The following is a 24,719-nucleotide window of genomic DNA, read 5'->3' as shown; positions in this document are numbered from 1 at the left end:
TGAAGACTGGTGAATTGGCGGCAGGTAGCCGATAGGCCAGGCGAAAACTACGGCCACAGGTCGCCTTGCAGTTAGTACGTTGAGATCGAGGAACCGCCAGTATGCATACCGGGCGGGAGTGCTGCTGCGTGGTTGAGCGGCGAAACGAAGAGGCGCAAAGAGATGGGACGACGCCTTTTCTTTGCGGGAGACGCGTCGTGAGAGTTTGCCGTGATGTTGGAGGGCGTAGAGGTAGATGACTGAGCCCGAGCCCGAGGTCTGTCTGGAGCAAAATGACTGACACTTGAGTGGGACACGGGACGAATTCAACGACGACGGCGATGGCGACGGCGATTCGGACTGGGTGGCCGCAGTGCCAAGCAGGGTACAGGGCGTTTGCTATGAAGTAGCAATGGACATTCAGAGCACCCTGATGGACGACGAAGGGAGTCGGAGGTCCAAGTTGCTGAGACCAGGAATGAGTGACAGTCTACGGATAAGGACTGACAATCAGCCAGGCGGCAGCAGCATGTGGGACGGGTCCTGAAGTCGTCTGCGGAGTCGAGCCTGGCGCGTGCCAGCAGACCGTTGGCAAGTCCCTACCAAAGTAGAGCAGGCGGTCGGTACTCGGTACCAGCAACTGGATGGCTCCAGAACTTGGAGGCAGGCGGCGGGCAGGCGGGCAGGCAGGCAGCGCCGTGTGGTGCTCTGGCCAGTGACGCTCTCTTTGCTTGGGCCACTGATTGGTGCTTGTGCTGCGTCAGCCTGGCGAGGCAGATGGTGACCCACCTTGGCTCTTTATCAGACGAACAGAAACGATGAAGGATGAATGGGAACGACGGGGTACTGAATAAGGTGGGCGAGGCCAGATGGAGCCGAGCAGGCCGGGGTTGCGGTTGGCTGCAGTGTGAAGGCGTTCCACTCGTGGGCGTGGCACGTAGTCGGTACTCGGTACTCGGTAGCTGCTTCGGTACTTAAGTATTCATCGGTGGGCGGCGGGCTCTGGCGCTTGCTCACCTGATGAGCAGGCTGTGGCGGATGGCGGAATGACGGATGGCGGAATGCCGGACAGTGGACTGTGGGCTGTGGGCTGTGGGCTGTGGGCTATGGGCAGGGCAGTGGGGAGGCATGGATGGATGGATGACTCAAAAGCCGAGGCACTGCCGAAGTAGGGAGGCAAAGAGGGAACAAATCATTAGGTGCATAGTGACTGTCTGGTTGGAAAGGAAAATTAAAAGAATAAAATAAAAACAAAAACAAAAAGGAAGAAGTGGGAACTAGGGCAAGGTACGGAGTAATCGGAATGGAAATGGAGATGGAAGACACAAGAAGTACGGAGTACAGGGAGGGGGGGATGGAGTGATGCCCGACACCACCAGACACAAACGTGCACGACGAGGCACGGGGGGACAATGGGGAAGAGCTACGCGCTGTACGCAACTCGTCCAGCTGTTACTCCCCGATGCTGTCTTGCGCAAGGGCGTGACGCGGGCCCGTGGGCTCGGTGGCTCGTCTCGTGGGCTCGTGACGCTGACGGGACGTGTCCACGTCCGGATCAGTGCAGCAGCAACCTACTAAGTAGTAAGTACCTAGGTACTTACTCAAGTGCCAAGTACGCGTGTGCGAGGTGCGGACAGAGTACAGAGTACCCTGGGATTCCTCACGCAACATGGCACTTGGGCCGCTGGCCTTCGCGCCCTGAGAGCGGAGCCCATTAAAGTCCAACCTCGAGACGTGGTCAAGTACTTGAACTTAACCTAATTAAGTTCTTAGACTTGGTACTCAGTATCAAGAACGTATAAGCGAGGCACCAGCTCTCGACTTGACCCATTACTGTAGAGTGCCTCGGCGCCGTTTGGGATGGCACCTGGCCCTTCACATCACATTGGCAGTCCATGCCAACTGTCCAGCACCCGTGAGCAACTGAACATGGCACTGAAATAAAGCCGGCCCACGTCATCCAAACGACATGGACCCCGCAGGTGACCTCTGGGTGCCTTAAGTACCTACCTACCTACTTCTTACACTTAAGTACAAGTAGGTAGGTACCTGCTTCTGAAGTAAACAGGCACTAAGCACTCAAGTACCAATAGGCACCTGGTACAGCCTCTTGAGCCCTGAGCCTACCACGTCCACTAGACCCAGATGTTTCCTTGCCCTCTGCCGTCTCAAATTTCATATCAACAACAGCATATACTAGTCCATTTCCCTTGAGCTGACCTGCTTTTGCATGAATAAATGCTGTGTAGGGCGTCCCGGATCCGCCAACACCACCATCGCAAGAGTTCACAGGGAAGCGTCTACATGCCACTGGCACACGCCGTCGAATTGACACGTGGTACCCCTACGTACCTACCTCAAGTAAGTACTTAAGTACCTACTTACTTCTAATTGTACAACAAGCATCGGCCCCTTAGATTGGTTATCAGCATCCGTCTCGTTGACCGACCACCTGTGAGACGGCCATTCGACTGCACCAATGAGTTGATGACCGGCACCTGGATGAAGCGGCAGAATCCGTACAGTAGTAATATTGGGTGGATTGCAACCATTGTGCTCCGTATAACTAGCACATGCAGCAGCTTGCTTTACGTGTTGGGCAGGCATTGGACTCGTTTTATGATACTATGTTTACTCCAGCACCAGTCTGTATGCCAAGATTGGTGAGCACCTTAGGGTAGCACCTGCCATGTTGGTGTTGGAAGGTAGCCTACCTCGTACTTCTTAGCGGGGCACACCTAGAGGCTAGGTGCTCCGAAGTCCGTGCACACATGCAAGGACCACCAGCGGAAGGCTCGCTCTTTCCAGTTCAAGTTCAATACTTTCAGGCCACACGAGCACGCCAGCGTCCGACCTCCCAAAGTTGGTTCACATCATCCTTTGCAGTCTTCTCGTCATCATTCACGCCATCCTTAGCATCCTCGTCCCCGTCTGAATGCAACCAGTTGCGCCTTTATCTAGAAGATGGCTTAATCGTATCAAGGCAAACAGGGTCATGACTCTCACACGTCCCCGTCCACAGCGGACCAACAAAAGCAAATGTACCGGGCACACACGCACGCCATCTCGACTCCCGTTCGTTGCCTTGATAATAGCCGCCCCGCGCCCACTACGATCATGCCTCTCTGTCATACCCTTTATTTATTGAGCAAGTGCAGGTCCTAGCTCCTGGCCCCGAACCACCTACAGGATGCAGGGTGTGTGTGTCGGGAAACATCTCGATGCAGATATGGTGGAGTGCGGACCCTCTACCTGACTCGATATGCATCGGCAGCATGGCAGAGGAAAAGAGCCCGCTCCTCGCCCGCTTTGCCAACTTTGCCATATTAAACATGGACCCTAAACCTTCAACTTCATCCGTCCAAACCATAGGACGCATAGCCCAACACTTCAAATGCCAGCATCGGCAATGAGGGGGCATAGCGAGTCAGACCGGAAATGTCGACCAAACCGGTTGGGCTAATGTAAGGCGCACTCGTGGAATCATTCAACTTGACCAGTATTCATTAATAATTTCCCACAATAAGGAGAGCTGTCCAAGTCCCCAAGGGGCGTGTTCCAGATCAACGCATCCGGTCAAACCTATAACGTGTGTAGGCACCCGTCACAGCTTCTCTCTTTTAGCTACCCAAGTACCCAACAAACCCACGATCATATCGAGCTTGACAAACCCGTCCCCCATTAGTGTCTAGATAGATGCCTTGCTCGCATTGGATGCCTTGTCTTCGGGAGATTCTTTTTCGACTACACCCTCCATTGGGCCATTGATGCAGCTCTCTCGTCACGATTACCAAAGACGCACCCTTAGCGAACCGTGACACATGGAGAATCAAACAACGACAAGACTGATGAAATGATTGGCATTCACAGAACGGGACCTCAACACTTTCACATTAACTCGCACACCCGTCATTCATACGTGCGGTCGGTTGATTTGGCTACGACCACCGTCGGGTCTTGGCCACAATAATCAAAGCCGAAAGTTAAACTATGTAAATCGGGTTGCTTCTTGCAGCATTTTTACGGGTAAAGCCACGGAGCCAACTGAAACCCATCATCGGCTTTTGCTTCGTATCCTTTGGCATGACGCCTGCGCCGAATGCACACGCCAACACTTCAACATGTCTCTCACTTCGCGGTAGCTTCAGTCCACGTACGGACAGGTTACTTCTTCGAATAACTATTTAACGGACGGATACGATCCGGTTCCCCGCTGGCTGACATGCCTACGTACATATGCAAGTCGCCTCATTCTCATTGTAGGCTTGATGCTTCAAGCGAATGAGCTAGACCAATCGAGCACAAGTATCATCTCAGAAACTCATCCCTCAACTTGCACTCGACCACACGCCGATTTCTCTAGCACCCCTTCTACTCCGCACATACCAAGTCATTCAGCTCCTCCGTATGGAGAATTACTGGCAGTCAACTACGAACCAACTCTGTACGTCGAGGTATGACAGAAAGACCCCCTTCACATCCAACTTTGAGTGCCATAAACTGTCCGTACCACTGCGCGCGCATGAAGCACCCAACTAATAGATTGTCTTTAGCCAGCCAGCCACTTTCTACTCCTCGGTGGCTCGGACTTTGGCGAGCTTGTACTCCACACGAACCCATGATGAGACTAAACTACACCCTGATGATGCGACGTCTTGAAAGTTTCACAACGGCCGACCAAGCTCATATTCACGCGCCAGTTCTTAGCTGTCAATAAAGTACACAAAAAAACAAACAGCGCCTTTTTCGCTCGGCTCGCAAAGTATCATGGCGTGCGTCATCAACCACGGCTGCGCGAGCTTGCGACGCTCTCCCATCAGCCATAACTTTGGCGTCATCCCGCCTCCTGCTGACAGCACAGCAAAGACTACGCAAACCCGAGCGAACCTACAGCGCCGCGTGTTTGGAGAACCCATCGCCTGTGATATGCTGGAATCTTCCTCTCTTTACAAAAAGAGGATCCACTAAGTGCCACTGCCTAGCCATGTGGGAGCCGGAGAGAGTGTCTAAAACACGCACCTAAGCCATGGATAGCATGTCGTAACTTGCACCTATTTGTTCGCGAGTATATATTGGCAACAGCCTGCTAGGTGCATCGTCAGCTTACTTAAAAATACTCTGCACTAAAGAACGGATAGCTGCTTAATATTGCAGTTAGTTTCTGTCCTAGTCCTAACTGTAATGTTTAACTTAATTAATATATAGCTGGAACTTATGTAAATTCCCTCTAATAGTAGCACATAGACTATACTTGGTCGAAATGCTCCGGATCAATAGGTGGTGGCCGCTTGTTAGGTTGTCGCTGGGCATGAATGGCCGGCAGTGCCGCGTATAAGTCTCCTCATCTCATTGCGGCTTCATTACTCCTTTCTCCCTTGCACAGTAAATACCAGCCTGTTCGACTCTACCTCATTCATTCCAAAAGACTACACACTCTCTCACTTCTCGAGTTTCCCTAGACCATGCATGCAGCATGGTTACCTTTTGACGAGAACCAGCACAAAAAAATTACAGAATCAGCATCATGTCGCAGCTACTTGGGAGATGACCAGTCATAATGATGGGGGCCGAGCTCCTCGCAGCCGATTCTCAAGACTTACGTGGCGAAGCCTTGGCTGAAAGCTTACATCGACCGTCGCAGGTAGTCAGTGACCGTGCAATGGATGCCGGCCGAATTTACTGTTACTAATACCCCAATCTGTGCCGTCTCCCTGCTTCCCTCGGACCGCTTGCTTGGCGTCTTGATGATATGCTTTACGCAACGATACATCTACACACACACACCTAGCTGCGAGAGACCCGGCACATATCCCATCGTTGTAAGTGAATTTCCGCGATATAAAATGGTCCCAATACCACATCCCAAAACAGAAAAATAACACCATTCGCGCCAGTCTGGAGACCTCTATTACTCCTCCGATGTTCGAACAGAGCCGGTGTTTCAAGTCAATGGTACATCCAAATATCGCGCATTCCGTTTCCCATTGCGCCTTCATGATGCCGATGGCCGGCTTATCTAATGAAGGCGGCCGTAGGCCCTTTCCCGTTTGTTTTATTGAGCCGGGGGGGTATCTGTGGTACTATAAAGCAAAAGACTACTCAAGAAAGGTCCAAAGCATGCATATCATCCTTTCCTCAGACCCGTTTCATTCAAAAGATTGGGCCTGACGCTTCGTGCTACCGGGTAGGTGGCATCGGTTTGATCGCTAGTGACCAAGAGACTTCTCAAAGGTAGGAAGCTCTTCGATGGCCGCGGTAATGATGCTCAAACCCTTACGGAGCTCAGCCTCGGTAATAACCAGGGGAGGAGAGAAGCGGATGATATCGCCGTGAGTCGGCTTGGCCTGAAGGGCAAAGTCGTTAGCATTCACGAGTCCTCGTCATCATGAGTGGCAGAGTCGTGTATCAACTGACCAAAAGGCCTTTGTTTTTGAGGAGAATGCACAGATCCCAAGCGGTGCGGCCAGACGCAGCAGTCTCATCAATGACGATGGCATTCAAGAGACCCTTTCCACGAATGGTCTTGATAATCGGGCTTTCGAGGGCGGCAAGACTGTCGCGGAAGATTCTGCCGAGACGCTCAGCGTTTGCAATCATGTCCTCCTCCTCAATAAGCTCCAATGCTCGAATAGAGACGGCGCATCCCAGTGGATTACCACCGTACGTGGAGCCGTGAGTGCCAGGCTCAACGACCAGCATGATTTCCTTGGAGCTCATGACGGCGCTCACTGGATACATGCCACCGGAGATGGCCTTGCCGAGTGTAACCATATCAGGCTTGATACCAGACCACTCCGAGGCGAGCATGCGACCAGTCCGGCCGATACCGGTCTGAATCTCATCACAGATGAGGAGAACGTTGTGTTTTTTGCAGAGAGCGTGGACCTTGACAAGGTAGTCCTCGTCGGGAACCACAACACCAGCCTCGCCCTGAATGGGCTCGACTAAGAAAGCAGCAGTTTGCTTCCCGTGGGATTCAAGTACTTCTTCCAAGTCGGCGGCATTATTGAATCGAATGGGCTTTCCGGTGGACGGGCTGGCGGCGCCAATGTTGGGAATGTAAGGACCGTAGTTGTCCTTGGACTCGGGGTCCGTGGACAGGGTGACGGCGGTCATCTGCAGGAGCGAAGTACAGTTAGCAAGCATACTTACGCACTGACATGACCACACAGCATTGCGCAACACGAGTTGAACGGCGGCAGCGACATACCGATCGGCCGTGAAAGTTGTCAGTGACACAGAAAACAAGAGCCTTGTCCTTGTCCACTCCCTTCACTTTGTAAGCCCACTTCCGGGCAATCTTGATGGCGGTCTCGGTAGCCTCAACGCCGGTGTTCATGGGCAAGACCATCTCGTAGCCAAAGACTTTGCGGATCTTCTCGGCCCACTTGGGGAACACATCGTTGTAGAAAGCTCGGGAGGACAGGGTCAGGCGGCTGGCCTGTTCGGTCAAGGCCTTGACGAGTTCGGGGTGGCAGTGGCCCTGGTTCACGGCACTGTAGGCAGAAAGAAAATCAAGGTACTGGCGCCCCTCGGGATCCCAGACATTTACGCCGCGAGCTTTGGAGAAGACGACGGGGATAGGGTGGTAGTTGTGGGCGGCGAACTCGTTTTCAGCCTTGATTGCAGCCTCGGTCGAAGCGGCGTGGTGCCGGGCATTGGTGATGCCGGAGACGGCGGGGGTACCGGCGACCTCTGCATGGGGCGCCATGTTGGAGGATGAAAACGAGTCCAACTGTAAGAATATGCGGGGTGCGTCGGCGGCGTCTTTCGATCTGCTCGCGAAGGTGTTAATTTCTGGCCCAGACACGTTGGATCAATAGCTGCAGTGAGTGATTGGGGTCGTTGGCGAGAATGGCACTCGATAGTGGAACAGCAAACGATTTCCGAGTTTTATGGAGCAAGCACCGCCCACACCGCCAAGGAACGAGCCAGAAAACGCGGCCAAAGCCACATGTTCTCGGTGGACGGGTCAAGCACCAGTTGGTAATACGGAGGTCCGCGGTTTGGGCAACTGGGGGCACTCGAAAACTCGGAACAGACAGTTTCGGCTAGGCTGCGTACCGTGGCGACTGATGAGGTGGTTGCTTGCTCGGGCAAACGGGCACCTGGTTGACGTAGAAAGACGGCGAGACTTGTGTAAGACGATGTTGGACGGTCGTGGGTAGGTATAGAACTGGGAAAATAGACGAGACGGAAAAATTCAAAAATTCTCAGGGCATTCCCCCTTTCCAATATATATGTGGCGCGAGACGACGAAAGTTACTATTATTCATCGACTTGACTCCAACCAAGTTTGCGGGCCGCTATACCCCTAAGTGCAAGTGGACTGGCAGAGCGGAGGCCCGGCGTCGTGAAGAGGCAGCGAGGCGTTTGGCCGCCGGTTGGCTGGACCGGAGCATTTGTGGTCTGTGGTGCCACCACTTTGGCGGCACGGGGCTTCCTGGCAAGCTTGGCTTCGGTTCGGTGGTCCATGGCTGGATGCCCCTGCGTGGAGAGTCGGTCATGGTCGTTGTCAACGGTCGTCGTTGGCCGTAATCCGAGGGCAAAATGATGCACAAGAATGCCGAAGCCAACCGGCCCCCCGGGCCACCGTTTTGTCAAGGCCTTACAGGCTCCCGTTTTGTGTCTGGATGGAAGGCCCGTTTGTTGGCCTCGGCCGCTCGATGTTTTCGTTTTCCGGCATGCCATCTCATATGCGCTCGGCAATCAATCGTGTGTGAGGAAGTGCGGTCCCAGAGGCAGCAGCAGCAACCGGTTCTCAGTGCTCACCCACCCACCCACTCACTCACCGTCGTGCTCGCTGCTGGACATAGTCTCTCTTTTTCTGAACAGAGCTAGAGCTGGCTCTCGTGTGCGCTCCGGCGCTGCTCCAACGTGACTGTGGCTGTCGACCCCGGAATGACCTACGGGGCGTGGATGCACCTCCGTGAAGCAGCCGGCCAATGGAGAAGCAAGCATTACGTGACGACGACGAGTTATGTCTCTCCCCAAAAAACGCCCCAAAACCTTTCCAAGATCTGGAAGTCGTCATCTGCGGTCCGTCCTGGTCGAACAGGGCAGGCGAGCCATGTGCATGGATGAGATCTGCCGTCATGCAAACCGTGAGGAAGGATGAGTGCTGCAAGACGGTGGTGGTGGTGGTGGCACGCCGTAGGCGTAGGCGGCGTCTCGACCGAGACTGCTGCCGTGCGTCAGCTCGCTCACAGCCGGGCCCATGGCCGATGGACTTGCGTACCTAGACGAGGACGCGGAACGAAGCTAGACCTTGCCACTATATCCAGGTCGCCCGAGTCGTGAATTGGGAGGCAGACGATGGGATAAGGGAATTTGGAAACCCTCCACGGTCGGACCGTCCTGCCTGGGCAGCAGTCCAGCCCAGCCAGGCAGAACCCAAACCAAGCCTCGGGGCACGGGCGTTGCATGGCGGCAGGTGCGACCAGCCAAATTAGCCGCGACCGGCCCAAACTGCGGAAGGCCCCACCGCCGACACCCGGTGTCTGCTGACATGGCCGGGTCCACCAACCAGAACAGGGTTGCCAGGGTGGAACGCTGGTGATTGGCGGGTTGGTGGTGGATGGACGGATGCATCACCACCACCAGACCGGACGCACACACGCACACAACACAACTACAACATACATGACCGCCATCGACTGGCATCACGGAACATCGAAAGAACCCCCCAGCCCTCCGGATCTTGCCCGCATCGGTCCGCCTTTGCTTGCGCTTTCGGCCCCAGATCTTCTTTTCCAGAAGCCCGCCCCCTCAGGACTCGTCGCTTGACCTGGGTCCGCGTCTCACCACGAGCACAATCGCAGACACAAACGACACAAAGACAAACAGAAGGGAGAAACGCTTCTCGAGCGAGCCAGCGGCCGTGCTGGTGTCGGGTCCAGCCGACGGGCGGGCAATGGCCCTGTCCACCACGGCTCGTCTTCGCCGCAACGAGCGCAACCGTCGCAGCTTTCTTCGCCACGTCATAAGCATCCGTCTGATCAATGCCTGGTGGATCGCTACCTTCTTCCAGCCAGATGAATACTTCCAGTCTCTCGAGCCAGCCTGGCGCTTGGCTTTCGGTCCCAACAGCGGTGCATGGCTGACTTGGGTCAGTCACCCTCCCCCCCCCGTGCGTGTCCTCTCGCGGCCGTTGGACGTGGACGTGTCCGTTGTTCGTCTTACCTACTGACCAGCACGGCGTGATGCAGGAATGGCAGCATCAGCTGAGATCGTCACTCCACCCGGCCATGTTCTCGGGAGCCTACCTCGTCGCGGATTGGGCGTCAAGGCTCATCCCCGAGGGAAACATGCTGCGATCTGCCATCGTCATTGCTTCACCCAAGGCACTGCAGGCCGTCATCGCAGGCCTCGGCGACTGGTACACTTGGCAACTCGCCGTCACCATCTTCGGCCCCGACAGCAACGCTTCCTTCTTTGCAGTCCGTCGTGCCCGCCCGTCCCCCCTCGCAAGTCCGTCTGTCCGTCTGTCCGTCTGACACAACCTCTCAGCTCTTTCTCCAGCTCTTCAGCGCCTGGCAGTGGTACTGCTCCACCCGCACCTTTTCCAATTCCCTCGAGACAACTCTCACCGTCATGGCCCTGTACTACTGGCCCTGGCCGCTGTTTGCTGCGCCGCCGTCCTCGACAAAGGAGAACCCGAAGCCGGCCAACATACTCGGAAGCATCTGCCGTCTTCGCCTATCCCTGTCTTTGGCCGCACTTGCCGTCGTGCTTCGGCCTACAAACCTTCTCATCTGGGCCACGATTTCCGCCATGGCCTTGACCAGAGTGTCTCTGGAGGGCCCTTCGCCACTGACAAAGTCCGTGATCCTGCTTCTCGCGAGGGAGGCTTTCCTTTGCGGATCACTGATGCTCGCCATATCTGTAGTCTCCGACTACTTGTATTTTGGCTTCTGGACCTTTCCCCCCTACAATTGGCTCAATTTCAACATTTCGAAATCCCTAGCCGTCTTCTACGGTCGAAATCCTTGGCATTACTATCTGTCCCAGGGCATCCCTCTCCTCTGCACTACCAGCTTGCCATTCGTCCTCGCGGGTCTGTACAAACCAGCCACTCTGTCGACAAACGCGAGCAACGCTCTGCGCGTCCTATCCTCTGCCGTCTTCGCCACAGTTGCTGCTCTATCCCTCATCTCCCACAAAGAAGTGCGCTTCATCTACCCCTTGCTCCCCATACTGAACATAGTCGCTGCGCCAGTGGCCGCCGCCTTCTTCACCTCACCACCCTCGTCCAAAGCAGTCGCTTCCCGTCCCCGCCTCCGTAACAAGCCCTATTTGATGGCAGCCGTCGGTGTCAACCTCGTTCTCGCCGGCTACCTGTCCTTCTTGCATCAACCAGCGCCGCTGAGTGTCCTTTCGTACCTCCGCAAAGAATACGAACGCATCCACCCGGAATCCGTTCAACTCGCTCACAGGACCCATCAACCTCCCGCGCCGCGCGATGAACTTTTCGCCTTATTCCTCATGCCATGTCATTCTACGCCGTGGCGATCCCACTTGTATTACCCTGGCTTGGATGCATACGCCCTGACCTGTGAGCCGCCGCTGGATACCCAGCCCAACACGCGCGCGAGGAACGACTACCGGGATGAGGCAGATAGATTCTACGACGACCCTGTAGGCTTTCTTACAGACGAGCTGTTTGGTCCGCGGCGTAAAATCGGCACCCCTCGTTATATTGTTGGTTTTGAGGGGATCGAAGCTTGGCTGTTTCAGTTTCTAGAGACTCCCGCCGGCAAGGCACTTGGCATCAAGCCTCGTCGTGTCTGGGACGGCTTCAACGGCTTCTTCAACGAAGATTGGCGAAGGTCGGGTCGGATGCTAGTTTGGGATACTGGCGCATTTGATCGTCCTGGTCCATCGAAGAAGCGCCAGCCCTAGCGCCGGGCTTTGTTTTTTTGGGTCATGCATACAAGCAAGGTGCTTACTCAGGGTGGTCGAATCAACTTTTTAGCATCCAAGCAAAACGATGAACAAAATGAACCCGTCATATATTGTATATATATTGTAGGACTGGGGAACAAATAGAGAGCATACTATGGCAAAACGATCCTGGGATATCATTGGCAGAGAAGCGGCTCTATTCACTTTCATGCGGTAAAACAAAAGCCAGCTCTTCCTTGTCCCTCCGCTCACGAATTGAATTGAACGGGAGGTGAGTGATGTGGACGCAAGGGGAAAGCGGGGGTTGCAAATAGGGACCAACTAAATGAAACTAGACTCGAAGCATAAATAATTAAGAAAAAGACGTCCCGACTCTTTCTTGTTTCCGGTACGTTACACAGAAACATCATCATCCTGATATCACACTCTGCATCCAACCTAGTGATAAACGGCTTCGATTCGTTCGGAGGTGTGGTGAAACAATGTTCATGTATGCGCTCGAGTTGCGCTGTGAGTCACGTGGGAAAAGAGTGGCGGATATCGGCCAAACCAGGCAGTCAAGTGAAATGGCGTAAAATGTGGTATCAAAAGAGGCTGATGGCTACTTGATAAATCTCAAAACGCCCGAGACCAGAAACCCTATTCGTGAACAAAATGGTGCTGAAAGGCGCGTAGATCCAACAATCAAGTCTAGAAAGGCTGAAGGCACAAAGCGAATTTTCTCCTCGTTTTATCCAAGAACGCCGTGTTAATATCGCAAAACTTCATCTAAAATAGCCGGACAAACCAGTCTCATGCCTGTTTGCCAAGTTCGGCAGGTGCCTCAGCAGGTGCCCGTTCTCCTGTAATTGGCACCGCAGGGGCGGGCGCGACTGGAACTTCTGTTTCAGACTGGCCGGGTTTGCCTTCTGAGATCTTTGCCGGTGGCGCTTCAGTCACGGTGTGGATTTGTTCTGTTGGCGTTTCCATGAGCGTCTCAAGAACAGGTTCTAGTGGTCCAGCTGTAGCTGTGGGAGTGAGCACCTCGGTAAATTTGGGATTATCGTGGTGCGTCGGTGCGGCGATCACCGGTTCAATCACTTCCTTCTCGGCGGCCTTCTCGGCGGTGGAGGTCTCGGAGGGCTTTTCTGCTGCTTTATCATTCTCCTGTCCCTCCCTCTTCAAGTCCAGGCTCTTCCCACGAGAGGCCAGGGCTGCACCAAGAGCCTGTCGATCTTCATGCCTGTCTGCTGGCGGTGACTTGTTTCGGCGTTGTTCAGCGTTCTCCTTGGCCTCGCGATATTTGTTTTTTATCCAACCGATGGGCCCTTTCGGGTCGTCTTTTCCATTCTCTCTCTCACCGTCATGCCCACCGTGAGAATCGAACAAGTGCGACTCTGATCCATCGTGTTGGAAGCTTCTGCGAGTTTTGCTACCTCCACTGCCAACAGTCGTCGTGCTTGTTTCGGCGCCAGTATTGGATCCGAGATTCCCAGGTGATGGAGTCACCAAAGACCCGGAAGAGTAATCATTGTCGTCTCTCCTTGTTCTGGACAGTCTCCATCGCCGCTTTTTCTCTTTATCAGGATTCTCAATCTGTGGAGCAGTCTGGCCCTCGAAGGTCTGGTCTAGGTCAGATCCCTCGTTGAAAGATGAATGGATCGACGTTGGCGGCGACTTCTTTCCGGTGATATGATCATCAGGGCGTAAACTATTACCCGAGGCAATCTGGGATGCTCGTGGCGTCGGTTCAGAGGACAAATCACTCGACTGGTGTGGTAACGGCGCCTTTGTTTGCGATACGTGCGCTCCGCAAGAGTTGATAGGATTCTGAGTTTCAGCTAGAGGCGTTTTGTTAGTTTCTTCTGCAAGTGGTGGCTTTGATGTGTCAGACGTCAGCTTCTCAGAGATGTGCTGCATCGTTTCCATTGGATTCGACGCTTCCCGGGCTGGCGACGCCGCGTTCGAGTGAGGCAGAGAAGCAGTAGAGCTGTGAGCGCTGATGTTCATGCTCCCCGGAATCCTCTTCTTCTTCAGCTTGTTTGGTTGACGTTTGTCGCTGGACTCTGCTGACGACCGCTGGAACAAGCTTGGAAGATTTCGCTCCTTGGTTGGGGCTGGTAAAAATTCTTGGGGGACCTCCAGCAGCCTTTCCTGGCTTGGAGCTGACGTCTGAGCGGTGCCAGTAGAAACGTGTGTAAAACCAACCGCTGGAGGATCTAGACTTGTCTCCTTTGATTCATCAAACGCCATGGCCGGCCTCACTGGGGTCATGGGTTCGAGGCGGGCTGGAGACTGTTGGCCAGGACTGTCGAGCTTCCTGAACTTTCCCCCTGCTAAGCCTGGAGATTTCTTCGAGGGTACCGTATTGCTGCGACCGAGGCCCCCGGTGGTGCTCGTTGCGAGGGACGGGCTGTGGGAGCCGACGCTGCCCTCCCCTCTCGAGTGCCGAGAAGACGTAGACCGGTTACGGCGCAACTGGCCTTCCTTGCGAACACTATTGGCACCAGCGCTTGCAGTAGATGCAGATCTATTAACACCTGCTGCATTTGGCGTAGTAGGAGTCCCTGACTCTACTTCCTTCTTTGTATTCTCATCAGCAGCAGTGCCTTGCATGCCAATGAGAAAGTGATCTTGATTCTCAATCAAGAAAATCAAAACGCACTGATTGAGGCGATATTCTTCCGGGGCCATTGCATGATTAGGATGTGAGAGCATGCCGGGCTGAAAAATGGCAGACAAATTCTGCGAGTTCATTCGATTTTCATCAGACTTGGCGGCAAAGACCGCCAGCAAGTCCAAGATGTAAAGTAAGAGCTGTCGGTTCAGAGGGGGCAACTCTGTAATTAGTTGCTGATATTTCTTAATTGCGGCTTGTTCGTCAAAGTTTTCGACAAACTGTGGTCCCTCGCCATCTGCAGTTGGCTGTTTGGTGGCCCCGCGCAGGGGATCGCGAAACTTCTCGTACAAGGCCAAAGGGACTACAGGTTCAGGCAAGTCGTTCAAATAACGGCGGAGAACGTTGGCGGCGTCATGGACAGTATATCCATCCCAAACAAGGCCTTTGCCATATCTGTCGGGCGAGTCGAAAATGTGCTTTAGTTCCTTGATTCGTTTTTCAGAGCCGCTCAACCGGAAAATGCCCTCAATTCCGGTGGCTGCAAGACTCATTAGTGGCTTTCCTTTCCGGCTGGACAGGCTTAAGATTACAAACATGCCTTTTTCTTTCAAAAATACGCCGCACTTGGCAACCACTATGGGTACATATCCGTAAATGTAGCTCTTCCCGTTCTCGTCAAGAAGGGATATGGCAACATTGGCATACGTGATGCTCTGTCGCAGCGGAACACCAAAGATGCCCGGTGCTTTGTTTTCTAGTGCATAATTGATTAGACCGTTACAAACATAGACAGTTGTGGGAACGGTATACGGTGTTTCTCAGGTCAGGAATTGCCCCAGAAGTCTGTGGCTTTCAGAAAATTCGTGCTGGAGGGCTGGGCTTGATGAAGGGGCCACCAGGCGGACGATGGATGGCTTGCGCAACAAAGCAGGAGAGGTACGTGCAACGTGTGACACGACATGGTTCGGCAGGAAAACAGAGAGAGAGAGAGAGGACAACACAACGTACCTGGAGGATCCTGCTGCTTAGACGGCAATTTGAAACCTTTCCACCACGATTTCAAGTCGCGCTTGTTGGGCGGCGAGGAAGGTGTGGCGCCTTGTGGTGAATGGTGATGCGACGAGTTCGCTTGGTTCATAGTCGGTATCGGCGATGCCATGGTGAAAGAGAGGCGCTCAGTGAGCAGCAAAGAGCTATGGTGAAAGCAGGTCGAGTCAATATAGTTGTGCAACTTGGTCAGCCGACGTGCTCAAGTCCAACTTGGGCGGCTCGACGCCGAATTGGCGGGCGGGGCGACCGAGACGAAGCGATTTCCGTCACGGCCAACGACGACAGCGTCAATGATGAGTCGGTTGGAAATGCAAAGATGCAACGGAAAGCGAGTTCCTGATGGCGATGTGTATGGTTGACGGCGGAGGTGTCGCGGCTTGGCTTCGTTCTTGCGACTGCGGTGCGAGGCGGCGATCAATTTTGGTTCGGAAGAATCGAGGGGTTGAGTTGCAGGCGGAGCAGCGACAGGCTTGCAAACGCTCGAAGGGACGGGGCGAAAGCGGCTACGGTCGAGCGAGTGGTCGAGGGTAGAGTCAGGTCGTCAGAGACATGAGGAAGCAAAAGCGAAGCGTGCGACGCCGAGAGCGCGAGCGACGGTTGGAGGCAAGAGCAGAAGGAGCATGAGATGTCTGGCGCGCGGAAGCTATGGGAGTGGGAGCGGGAGTGGGAGTGGGAGTGGTGATGAAACAGGTGCACGGCGGGCGGGCGGGCCACAATGCTCCTTCCTTGCTGTTGCGTTGTCGGGACCTGGGCATGGAGATAAGTAAGCATGTGCAGGGGAGACAGACGCTCAAGGTCAAGGGGGTTTGACGCTGAGCCAACAATAGCACGCCCCCAATGATGTCTCGTACGGAGCAATGGGGTCGGACTCACAGGCGTTATGACGTGCGGTACTCCGTACATGCCTGGCTACTTATGTGACGTGTGGGGAGCACTCCGTACGGCAGTGGCAGGCCAGGACGAGCCGGCGAGCAAGAAGAGGCGTGTCAAGCAAGAAAGCGGCAAGCTTTGGATTTGCTGTGGAGAAGCAGGCGCCTGATGTCGACGACGATCGACCTGGGCTGGGTGGTGGCGGCCAGCCGGCCCAGAGACCAAGGCCAACGAAGGAAGAAGAGGTCTGGTTCCGAAGTGGGCCGTCTGGTGGCAGGGAAGTCGTGGGAGTCTGGGAGTCGAGGAGTCAGGGAGCCAAGGGGGACCCGTCTCATACGGGCTTGACTGACTGGTGCAGGGAGCTGTGCAGGCGTATGCAAAAACACAACACTAGCAGCAGTGTTGCGGCAAATAACGCGGCGAGTCTGGGAACGCGGCGTCGACGCTTATGTTAAGTCTGGATGAAATGAACATGTCGTTTGCTTGGAGGAGCAAGTCTGGCTGGCGGGCTGGCTGGTTGATGGGCGGTCCAGGCGACAGTCTGGGAAGGAACAACCACGCGCTTGCCGTCTCTGCACTGGCTCTCTACTCGAGTCAATGAGTTCACCAGTTCCATCAGTCCATCACTGATCAGTACATCTCGGCCTTGGAACCCGGGCCCGCCACCAAACCCTCGCCATGCAGTCATACATACTTCTTAAGTAGGTACACTTGTGGCTGTGGAGTCTAGACACGTCGGACCAGCAAATGCGATGTGACAACTGTGCGCGGTATCCAATGACAGTAGGACAGTAGGAGCACTCCTTGCAAGACGCCCTGTATTATCGCCGAGTGTGCGATTACGCAGCCTTCTCGAGGACAAGGCCGAATATTCTAGACACACGACTCGTCGATGACCAAAAAATAAAATGAAATGAAATTAAGTAGAACAATAGAAAAAAGAAAAAAAATGAAAATGGTAAAGCAAGGCTCTGGCCACATGAGCATCGCTCCTGCCACAGGGACGACATTGTCACTGGTCTGCTATGGGGAAAGAGAAGAAAAGCTCCGATCCCGGTTCCCATGTACCAGTACACAAAACGAGAATTGACTGCCATCATGAAGGACCAAAAAAAAATCAGTAACAGAAAACGTTTTGAAAAATAGAAACGCAACAGCAGCAGCAGCGACAGCAGCAACAGCAAACTCCAGAAAAAGCCCTGCAACATGACTTGATGTTTCCCTTTCCACGTCAACGTCGAATCGGAGCTCCATCCCCGAGGCAAGCCGGCAACTCGCAGACCGCAGACCGCAGACCGCAGACCGCAGACCCACCGGTAAAGCCGCCAAGCCCAGCAGTGCCAATCCGTGTCAAAATTTCACCCAGCGTCATCCATCAGGACCTCTCTCCATCCATCCATCGCATATACCAAAAAAAAAAAAACAACCACATCCAATTCCGCCCACCAGCACTGCCCACCATGGACATGTACGATTCGACTCCCCATCCCCTTCTTCTCCCCCTCTCCAATTCAACCGTCGAGAAGGAGAGCCCGCCCTGACCTTAGCCATGCAGGTTAACACAGGCCGAGCAGCGCACGCTCGAGCAGCGCATGCAGAAGCGCCAAGTCAAGGAGTTCATGGGAGTACGTTGCCTTGCCCTCCTACGAGCCCCAGAAAGCCCACCCGAGGCGACTAACAGCGTACAAACAGGCCTTTGGCGGTCTCGTAGAGCACTGCTTCACCTCGTGCGTCGACGACTTCACCTCCAAGGCCGTGTCCACCCGCGAAAACGGCTGCATCAACCGCTGCGTCACGAAGTGGATGGCTACGCAGCAGCGTGTCAGCGACCGTTTTCAAGAACACAACGCGCAGCTCACGCAGCAGATGCAGAATAAATGAATGCAGAGGCTCCGTGGCGGCGCGATCTCACAGGGGCGGCGATGTAGCCGTGGCTGCGCTGGGACGTCCTCCCATGTCGTCGTCGGAAGGGATGGGATGGGCTTGCGCGTGGGTAGTGTATGATATGAGGAATTGGGCGTCCACGACCAGGGACGGATGCCCCGGCCGTCGCCGAGGGGCACTGATCGAGTCGAATGGCATGTATGAGTATAGTGCAGCGGGCAGCAAGGAGAGGCAAAGGGATAACTACAATGCAGGGGAGAATGAGACGGAGACCTGGGGGCATGGCCGCGTGCACGTCTCCCTCTCCCTTGTTGGGGTTATCAAATCAATCACCCCAAGTCGTCCAAAGAAGTTGCCAGTAATCAGCATGATCTGCATCCTGCTACTGGCTACCTTTCAAATGATTCATGCCCACACGACACAACCGTGTCTCACAAGTGAGAAAGGCGGTCTCCTTTTATTCCAACGCCTAGGCCCAGCACGTCCCGCTATCTATCAAAATACTCTCTCGATTTAATCATGATGCCCACTGCAAAGTCAAAAGGCGCTACGAAGGAGCCAACGTGTCGGACGTTGATCCAAGCAAGAGTCGCTTCTCCAACTTCTAGCTCTCTAGCTCCTCGCTCAAGACGTCACGTACCGTCTCGAGCTGCGAAACAACCTTCTCTTCCAATAGGCTTTCGCTGTCGCCAGAGATTCCAGTTTCCTTCCGAGTGTTCCTCCATTCAGTTTCGCGAGGTCCCAACGGAAGGAGTCGTTCTTTAAGTAGCCGCTTGCTTGAAAGCCAGAATTCAACATTTTCCAAGAGACTAGCAGCATCCCATTCGACTGCAGGGATGTCCCGGTTATTATTGGCCCGTAGGGCAGACAACACTCTTGTGAGAAGCGCCAGAGAATGAATCTCGTATGTTGCTAGCAGCGTGAGACACTGTGGCGTCGACTTGGGTTTGGTTCGCGAGGCTCCCGGTGCCTCGAATCGGCCCACGCTAGCTTCGAGCACATGTGAGAATTGATTCAGCACATATGTAATTTCGGGAGCAATGGTAGGGCCGAGCGACGCCAGCATATTCAACATCAGAGGAAGAAAGCCCTTCGCCCATATGGCATAGCATCGCTGTGCAACAAGTGCCTCCGCGTAGGGCGATATTGTAGATCTGAGCATGTACTTTGACAGGTTCGCCGAGAGAAGACTACCAAGAACGCCGTCGCAGGCTAGTTGTTCCGCCAAGAGAGGCAGAGTAGACAGTTCGAGCAGGAACAGTATGCTCAGCTCGCCATATACTGGGTCGCCTTGACATGCCAGTTTATCTGCCCAGGAAAACAATGACGTAGCAGCACTGACCACATCGTGTGCCGCCATAATGTTGAGAATTTGTGTTTGTGACTGGTCCATGTTGGGCATGCTTAAGCAGGCTTGCAGAATTGCCGTCAAAAGGCCGAGGTCTTCGGGGCACGTGTCCGAATCGTTGTCATGGATGAGGCTGATAAGTGTCCGAAACCCTTGACCGACAATGTGGTCCAACAAATTCAGCACGGTTTGTGTGACTGTGACAGTTGAACTGCCTAGATTGACGGAAGGTTCAGACAGTCCATTGTGATCGGAAAAACGGTATGAGCGTAGAGTGACAAAAAGAGCTTTCAACAGCGTACGGTAATATGCAATCGATTCCTTGGCAAAAGGCTCTACGACACCGTGGATAGTGCCTGTGAGAGTGCCGAGAAGTTGATTGATATCATGAACCGGGATGGATATTTTGGCAAGTCGCTGGACCAAGACAAGAGCTAGTCTTGCCCTGCTATCGATGAGCTTAACAAAGATACTTTCAGGCCCAGGCACACCTTGGTTCGCATTCAAACACTGTTGAGCGACCTGCAATAATTGTTTCGCTATCGTCTTGTCGTTGGGTAAGCTGGTACTCAACTCTACCAGCAAGAACTCCCAAGCATGAAATAGAGCCTTTTTGTTTCGTCAGTCGGTGTTGCGTTTTTGATTTGTGAATTCCCCAATTCAAAATTTGCACTTACTATCTGAGCATCAACCAGAGACAGATTCGCGTTCGCCAGCTCCATTTCATTTTTGAAGCCGTTGTCCTTCCCCCCTAGCCAGCCAGGGTCAAAACTCAGCATGTCGGTGGCACGATCCAAGTCGTAGTAGTAATTCTTGCCTAGTTGGCGAGGCTCGAGAACGGTCCTTTTGAAGTTATCCAGCGAGCATCCAGAGTACTTGTTGGCAAAGTTGTTTGCAAAATTGCTGTGCAGAGACTTATTGTACCCAGACACTCCCACGCCATCTCGAATGTAGTAATCCATGTCGCCAACCAGGCTCTTTGCAAGAGCTTCGGAGCCTCCTTGATGCCGTAAATGATAAATTTGCATCGCCAAGGTCTCTGCAACGTATGCTGCTATTCTGGCATCCACGGCTGTTCTGAGAGCATCTGACTTGACTGTCAAATGAGACGGCCTTAGGTCCCGCACATATTCCCGCAGGCCGTCAGTGTAGGAGGTGTCCTTGAGTAGAGTGAAAACCGTCCATGGCCAGTAATTTTGCGCGGAGGCAACGAAATCTAAAATAGCGAGAGCCTCCTCAAACTCTAGCTCCTTCAGTCTCTTCAACCTTTCGAGGGCGGTCGCAAATACAGAATCTGCCGAGAGATCGCCTTTCTTTGTCTCTTGTCTCATAGCCTCTCGTGGCGTCAGTCCTGTGAGAAGGCAGTTTGACATCCATTGCTGTCTGTTGCGAAGGATGGATGAAAAAAATCGCCATGTTGTGCCGACCTCCAATGTCAAATTAAACGGCCGTCCGATATGTGCTAAGACCTGAAGGAAAGATTTGGAGGTCTGAGGCCCCAAATACCCAAGGAGGGACGGCGGCTCGGAAGCAGCCGACGCTGCGTTAATGATGAGGGACTCAAGGAGGTTGATAGCGCCTACTCTGAAAACATCAGAGACGGCACACAGTCGGGCCAAGAGTGTGGAGCTCTTGAAAAGGTAGGTTTCGATCATCGTGGAGGACCTTTCTAGGTAATTAGCTGCTCTCAAGAGAGTTGTGGAGAAACGCAAGGTAGAATTGGCCTGGCGCCGAGCAATGGCGCTTCGCGTATAATATAGCGTGGACTCGGGCATTGCGACGGCATCGATCAACGACGAGAGAATCGGCTGGAATCGAAGTGTTCCGCTTGCTGGAGTCATGAAACAATCAATGACATATGACGCAGCCGGCCGTAGGCAGGCAGTTAAACTGTCAGATGTCGGCGACTCTCCCATGCTGTAGCTGTATGTAACCAGCTTATTCAGAACAGATACGATACTGTCCAGTAACAGTTTGCGCCTCGTTGCTTCGTCAAACCTCCAAGTAGATGTGCTCTCAAAAGCATCCACCGACGCGTGAGCAATAGACAGACTCACTTTGGTCAGCACCTTGTCTGCAGTCCCCAGCCAGGGGTTGAGATCTGCCTTCTGCCTCGAGACCATCTTGTTGCCAGTCCGACGCTGTACGGCTGATGTCATTGCCGTATCAATCAGCCCGGAGAAGAGCAGGAGTGAAGAATTCAGAAAATCGAATCTCTCTGAAACCAAATCGAGGTTGCCGGTGATTCTGGACAGTTTCCCTGCTCTAGAATCGGAGTCGAGCAGCTCGCCTCTAGCCAAGTAAGACCAGACTCGACTTGGTCGAGAACGTAGAATAGCATCCAAAAACTTCACGCATGCCGTTAAAACGTTTACTGCGGCTTCTTCGTTCACAGCGAGCTCATCCTGCATGTAATAGTCCATAGTTTCGCAAACGACAGTCACCACATCTTTGCCACCACTGATGTGTTTGCTGATCTCGGCCAGGATGTCACCCTCGCCATGCACGAGAGCGGTGCTAGAAGCAGGTCCAGTATGAAAATACTCCATGCGGAGGAGGTTTGCAAATAACGATATAACCTCGGCAACCTCATCAGGCTGTAACATCCCCAACTCACAACGATATCCCTCTTTCATCAGATTAATTTCCAATCGCCTTCCGAGAAGTGACAGTGACGAGTGTTTGTAGTCCATGAGTACAACTCTGCCGGTGTCAGTAATAAATCGTCCATAACTTCCAACCGGAAGCCTGTAAGCATCGTTCTCAATGTATCGTCTGCTCCATGAAGATGACAGCGATATCAGGGGCAACTCTTCCAACAGGCAAAACGAATTGGTGTTTTCGTCTTCTTGAACCAGCTCATATGACTGAAAGGTGTCTGGGAGGGTAAAGGTCAAGCTTGGCGTTTTTCTCAAGAGACTCAGGATAAAGTTGGAGCGGTCCTCGTTACTTGAATCGCCGGACGCGGTGCAAAGTGCTTTACACATGCTGATAAAAGGCATGAACTCATATGGATACCGGTCAAGAGCTTGCTGGAAGTAGAATTCCATGGTGTAGTCATCTTGGAGCATGCTGGTCATGACATCTTGACCGAAGCCAAGATCTTTGTCCGGCAACAATTGCCAGTACTCCCGTCCAGGAGAGAGGAGAGAAAGAAGAGCGCTGACTGGCTCGGACTGGTACCCAACAATGGGATATGACACCTTTAGAAGTTCAAGGAATGAGGTTCTCATGCGGGAGCTAAGCAAAGGCGTCATGCTACCTCCGGGAGAAGAACCGAGGCAGTCTGCCATGTGTGATATGATTTCGAACACCTTTCCATGCGCCGTAGCGGCCGATGCAAGTTGTTCGACAACTTGTAGATCTTTAGCTGTTGTTCCATTCTCAAGAAAGCCATCAAACTTGGATGACTCAATGGAAAATATGCTGCCCGCGGAGTTGCGTCGGACCATCGGCCGGACGACACCGCCAGATTCGAAAGTCTCGCGTGCATTCTGCTGCAACAAATTATCCCTCTTCTCGGTCCGGTTCTGGTATGACACGTTCATGCGGTGAAGAAGAAGGGTCCAGGCAAAGATGACGGGTGTAGCAATTTCGCAATCTATGCCGGCCGCGTTGAGAACGCATTTATGAACCTGCTCCAAGACGTCTGACAGTATCAAGTATGAATCGTACATGTCATCGGACGGGGTCGGCTCCTCTTCTCTCTCGGCCAAAAAAGTCAGGGACCGAGCGGGTTTGAGAAGGCTGATAGAGACAGCCACAGCAATTGTCTTCAGTGGCAGAACCAATTCGTCAATCGTTTGATTTATCTAGTTTGTTGGTTAGCAATCAAGATGCAGAAAGTGACATGGCCATTTTCACGAACAGGTTGAAGGGTATCGAAAAAGTTGTACAAGTCCATCAAAGAAAACCACTGGCTAATGACACTGGAGGGTGGGAAGTCATTCCCAAGGCAGTCTACCAGTTGGAAAACCACAGACTGAGAATGGATGACCTCGGTGAGGAGAGTTGCCAGCCAATCCATTTCAATATCGTCCTTCAATAGGACAGATTCGTCTGTTACCGACTTGAGGCCAGCCTCTAGACTGGTCGTGCTGGAAGTGATGATTTTGAGATAGGCGGACAGGAATGATACGCTCTCGTCCTTGGTATTTGACGAAGCCTTTAGCTTGTAGAGTGCTGCCATTTTGTCCTTGCCAGAGGTAAATATCGGCAGCCTCCCATACAGTCTGATTGATTGCAAGTAGTCCATAGTCATGATGAAACATCTTCGCTCGGTCAGAAACGTGCTGAAAAGCCGGCGCTTTCTCGAATCATCGGTATCAAACTCGGCAGAGATCTCGTCAGCATCTCGAGCGTTTCCAGCTCCAAAGTCTGACATGAAGGTTGTACTCCGTCCGTTCTGAAGACCGGCGGCTTCCTGAAGATTTGTTGCGTCCTGAGACGAGAGCGGTCCCATGAGATGGTTATTTGGCCTCGATTGCACCTCTAATGCGGCAACTCGCAATGCAGCAACCAAATTAAGTCTTGCGCTCTTGCTCAGCCACTCGGCATCTTGCTTGAGCAATTTGATATCGTATCGTTCTGCCGACGCTGAGGTAACGTTGATGGGTGCCGTTTTTGTTTCGAAGTCCTTCCTTGCAGCCTCGCTAGGTGGCGCAAACGCAAGAGAGGGATCTTTCAAGAGCGCGTGGACATAGTCATCGGACAAGAAGCTGACAACCTCGGTGCATCTTTGCCTTCTGCCCGACTCGTCGGCCAACGCCGTGGCCACATGCCTCCAAGATCTGTGAGAAAAGCCGGTGTTAGTAAAGCAAGAGGTAGTCAGCTGCAGCGGGCTGGACTCACAAGAGGACTCGCTCCCCGGACAAGCAGTCTCCCAGGGAGGGAAAATAATTGCTATCGGACACGGGCGCCATTGCCACGAGCGTCACTACAGTGGCAGTGGCACGCGATGCATCACCCAGGGCGGTTTGGTGACGAAGGGGTCAATTGGTGTTGACGCGCTGCTTGTCGCGAGCTGAGCAATCGGCAAGGACCTACCGAGTACTAAGTACGCAGTACTACCAGTACTAATAAGTC

General features: G+C 53.4%; 5 protein-coding genes across 5 annotated transcripts; 2 read left to right on the top strand and 3 right to left on the bottom strand.

The window, feature by feature from the left end:
• Nucleotides 1-6,185: 6,185 nt before the first annotated feature.
• Nucleotides 6,186-7,690, bottom strand: MAM_01521 (ornithine aminotransferase; the record flags this gene model as incomplete). The annotated part of the gene is made up of 3 exons (XM_040820320.1): nucleotides 6,186-6,323; nucleotides 6,394-7,095; nucleotides 7,190-7,690. 3 exons carry the CDS (start codon nucleotides 7,688-7,690, stop codon nucleotides 6,186-6,188), a joined length of 1,341 nt encoding a protein of 446 aa, XP_040681808.1.
• A 2,202-nt stretch (nucleotides 7,691-9,892) lies between these two features.
• Nucleotides 9,893-11,880, top strand: MAM_01520 (GPI mannosyltransferase; the record flags this gene model as incomplete). The annotated part of the gene is made up of 3 exons (XM_040820319.1): nucleotides 9,893-10,108; nucleotides 10,173-10,418; nucleotides 10,489-11,880. The coding sequence occupies 3 exons, from the start codon at nucleotides 9,893-9,895 to the stop codon at nucleotides 11,878-11,880; spliced, it is 1,854 nt and encodes a 617-aa protein (XP_040681807.1).
• A 795-nt stretch (nucleotides 11,881-12,675) lies between these two features.
• MAM_01519 (GPI biosynthesis protein Pig-F) lies at nucleotides 12,676-15,641 on the bottom strand (the record flags this gene model as incomplete). Its single annotated transcript, XM_040820318.1, has 2 exons — nucleotides 12,676-15,236; nucleotides 15,491-15,641. 2 exons carry the CDS (start codon nucleotides 15,639-15,641, stop codon nucleotides 12,676-12,678), a joined length of 2,712 nt encoding a protein of 903 aa, XP_040681806.1.
• A 2,353-nt stretch (nucleotides 15,642-17,994) lies between these two features.
• MAM_01518 (Tim10/DDP family zinc finger containing protein) lies at nucleotides 17,995-18,283 on the top strand (the record flags this gene model as incomplete). Its single annotated transcript, XM_040820317.1, has 2 exons — nucleotides 17,995-18,027; nucleotides 18,095-18,283. The coding sequence occupies 2 exons, from the start codon at nucleotides 17,995-17,997 to the stop codon at nucleotides 18,281-18,283; spliced, it is 222 nt and encodes a 73-aa protein (XP_040681805.1).
• A 607-nt stretch (nucleotides 18,284-18,890) lies between these two features.
• MAM_01517 (Nucleoporin) lies at nucleotides 18,891-24,556 on the bottom strand (the record flags this gene model as incomplete). Its single annotated transcript, XM_040820316.1, has 4 exons — nucleotides 18,891-20,243; nucleotides 20,312-23,446; nucleotides 23,503-24,424; nucleotides 24,486-24,556. 4 exons carry the CDS (start codon nucleotides 24,554-24,556, stop codon nucleotides 18,891-18,893), a joined length of 5,481 nt encoding a protein of 1,826 aa, XP_040681804.1.
• Between the last annotated feature and the right edge of the window lie 163 nt (nucleotides 24,557-24,719).

The sequence above is a fragment of the Metarhizium album genome (genome assembly GCF_000804445.1).
Source record: "Metarhizium album ARSEF 1941 chromosome Unknown scaffold_2, whole genome shotgun sequence".
NCBI classification, from domain to species: Eukaryota; Fungi; Ascomycota; class Sordariomycetes; order Hypocreales; family Clavicipitaceae; genus Metarhizium; species Metarhizium album.
The sequence above is the reverse complement of the archived record's forward strand: the minus strand, read 5'-3'. Positions and strand labels throughout refer to the sequence as shown.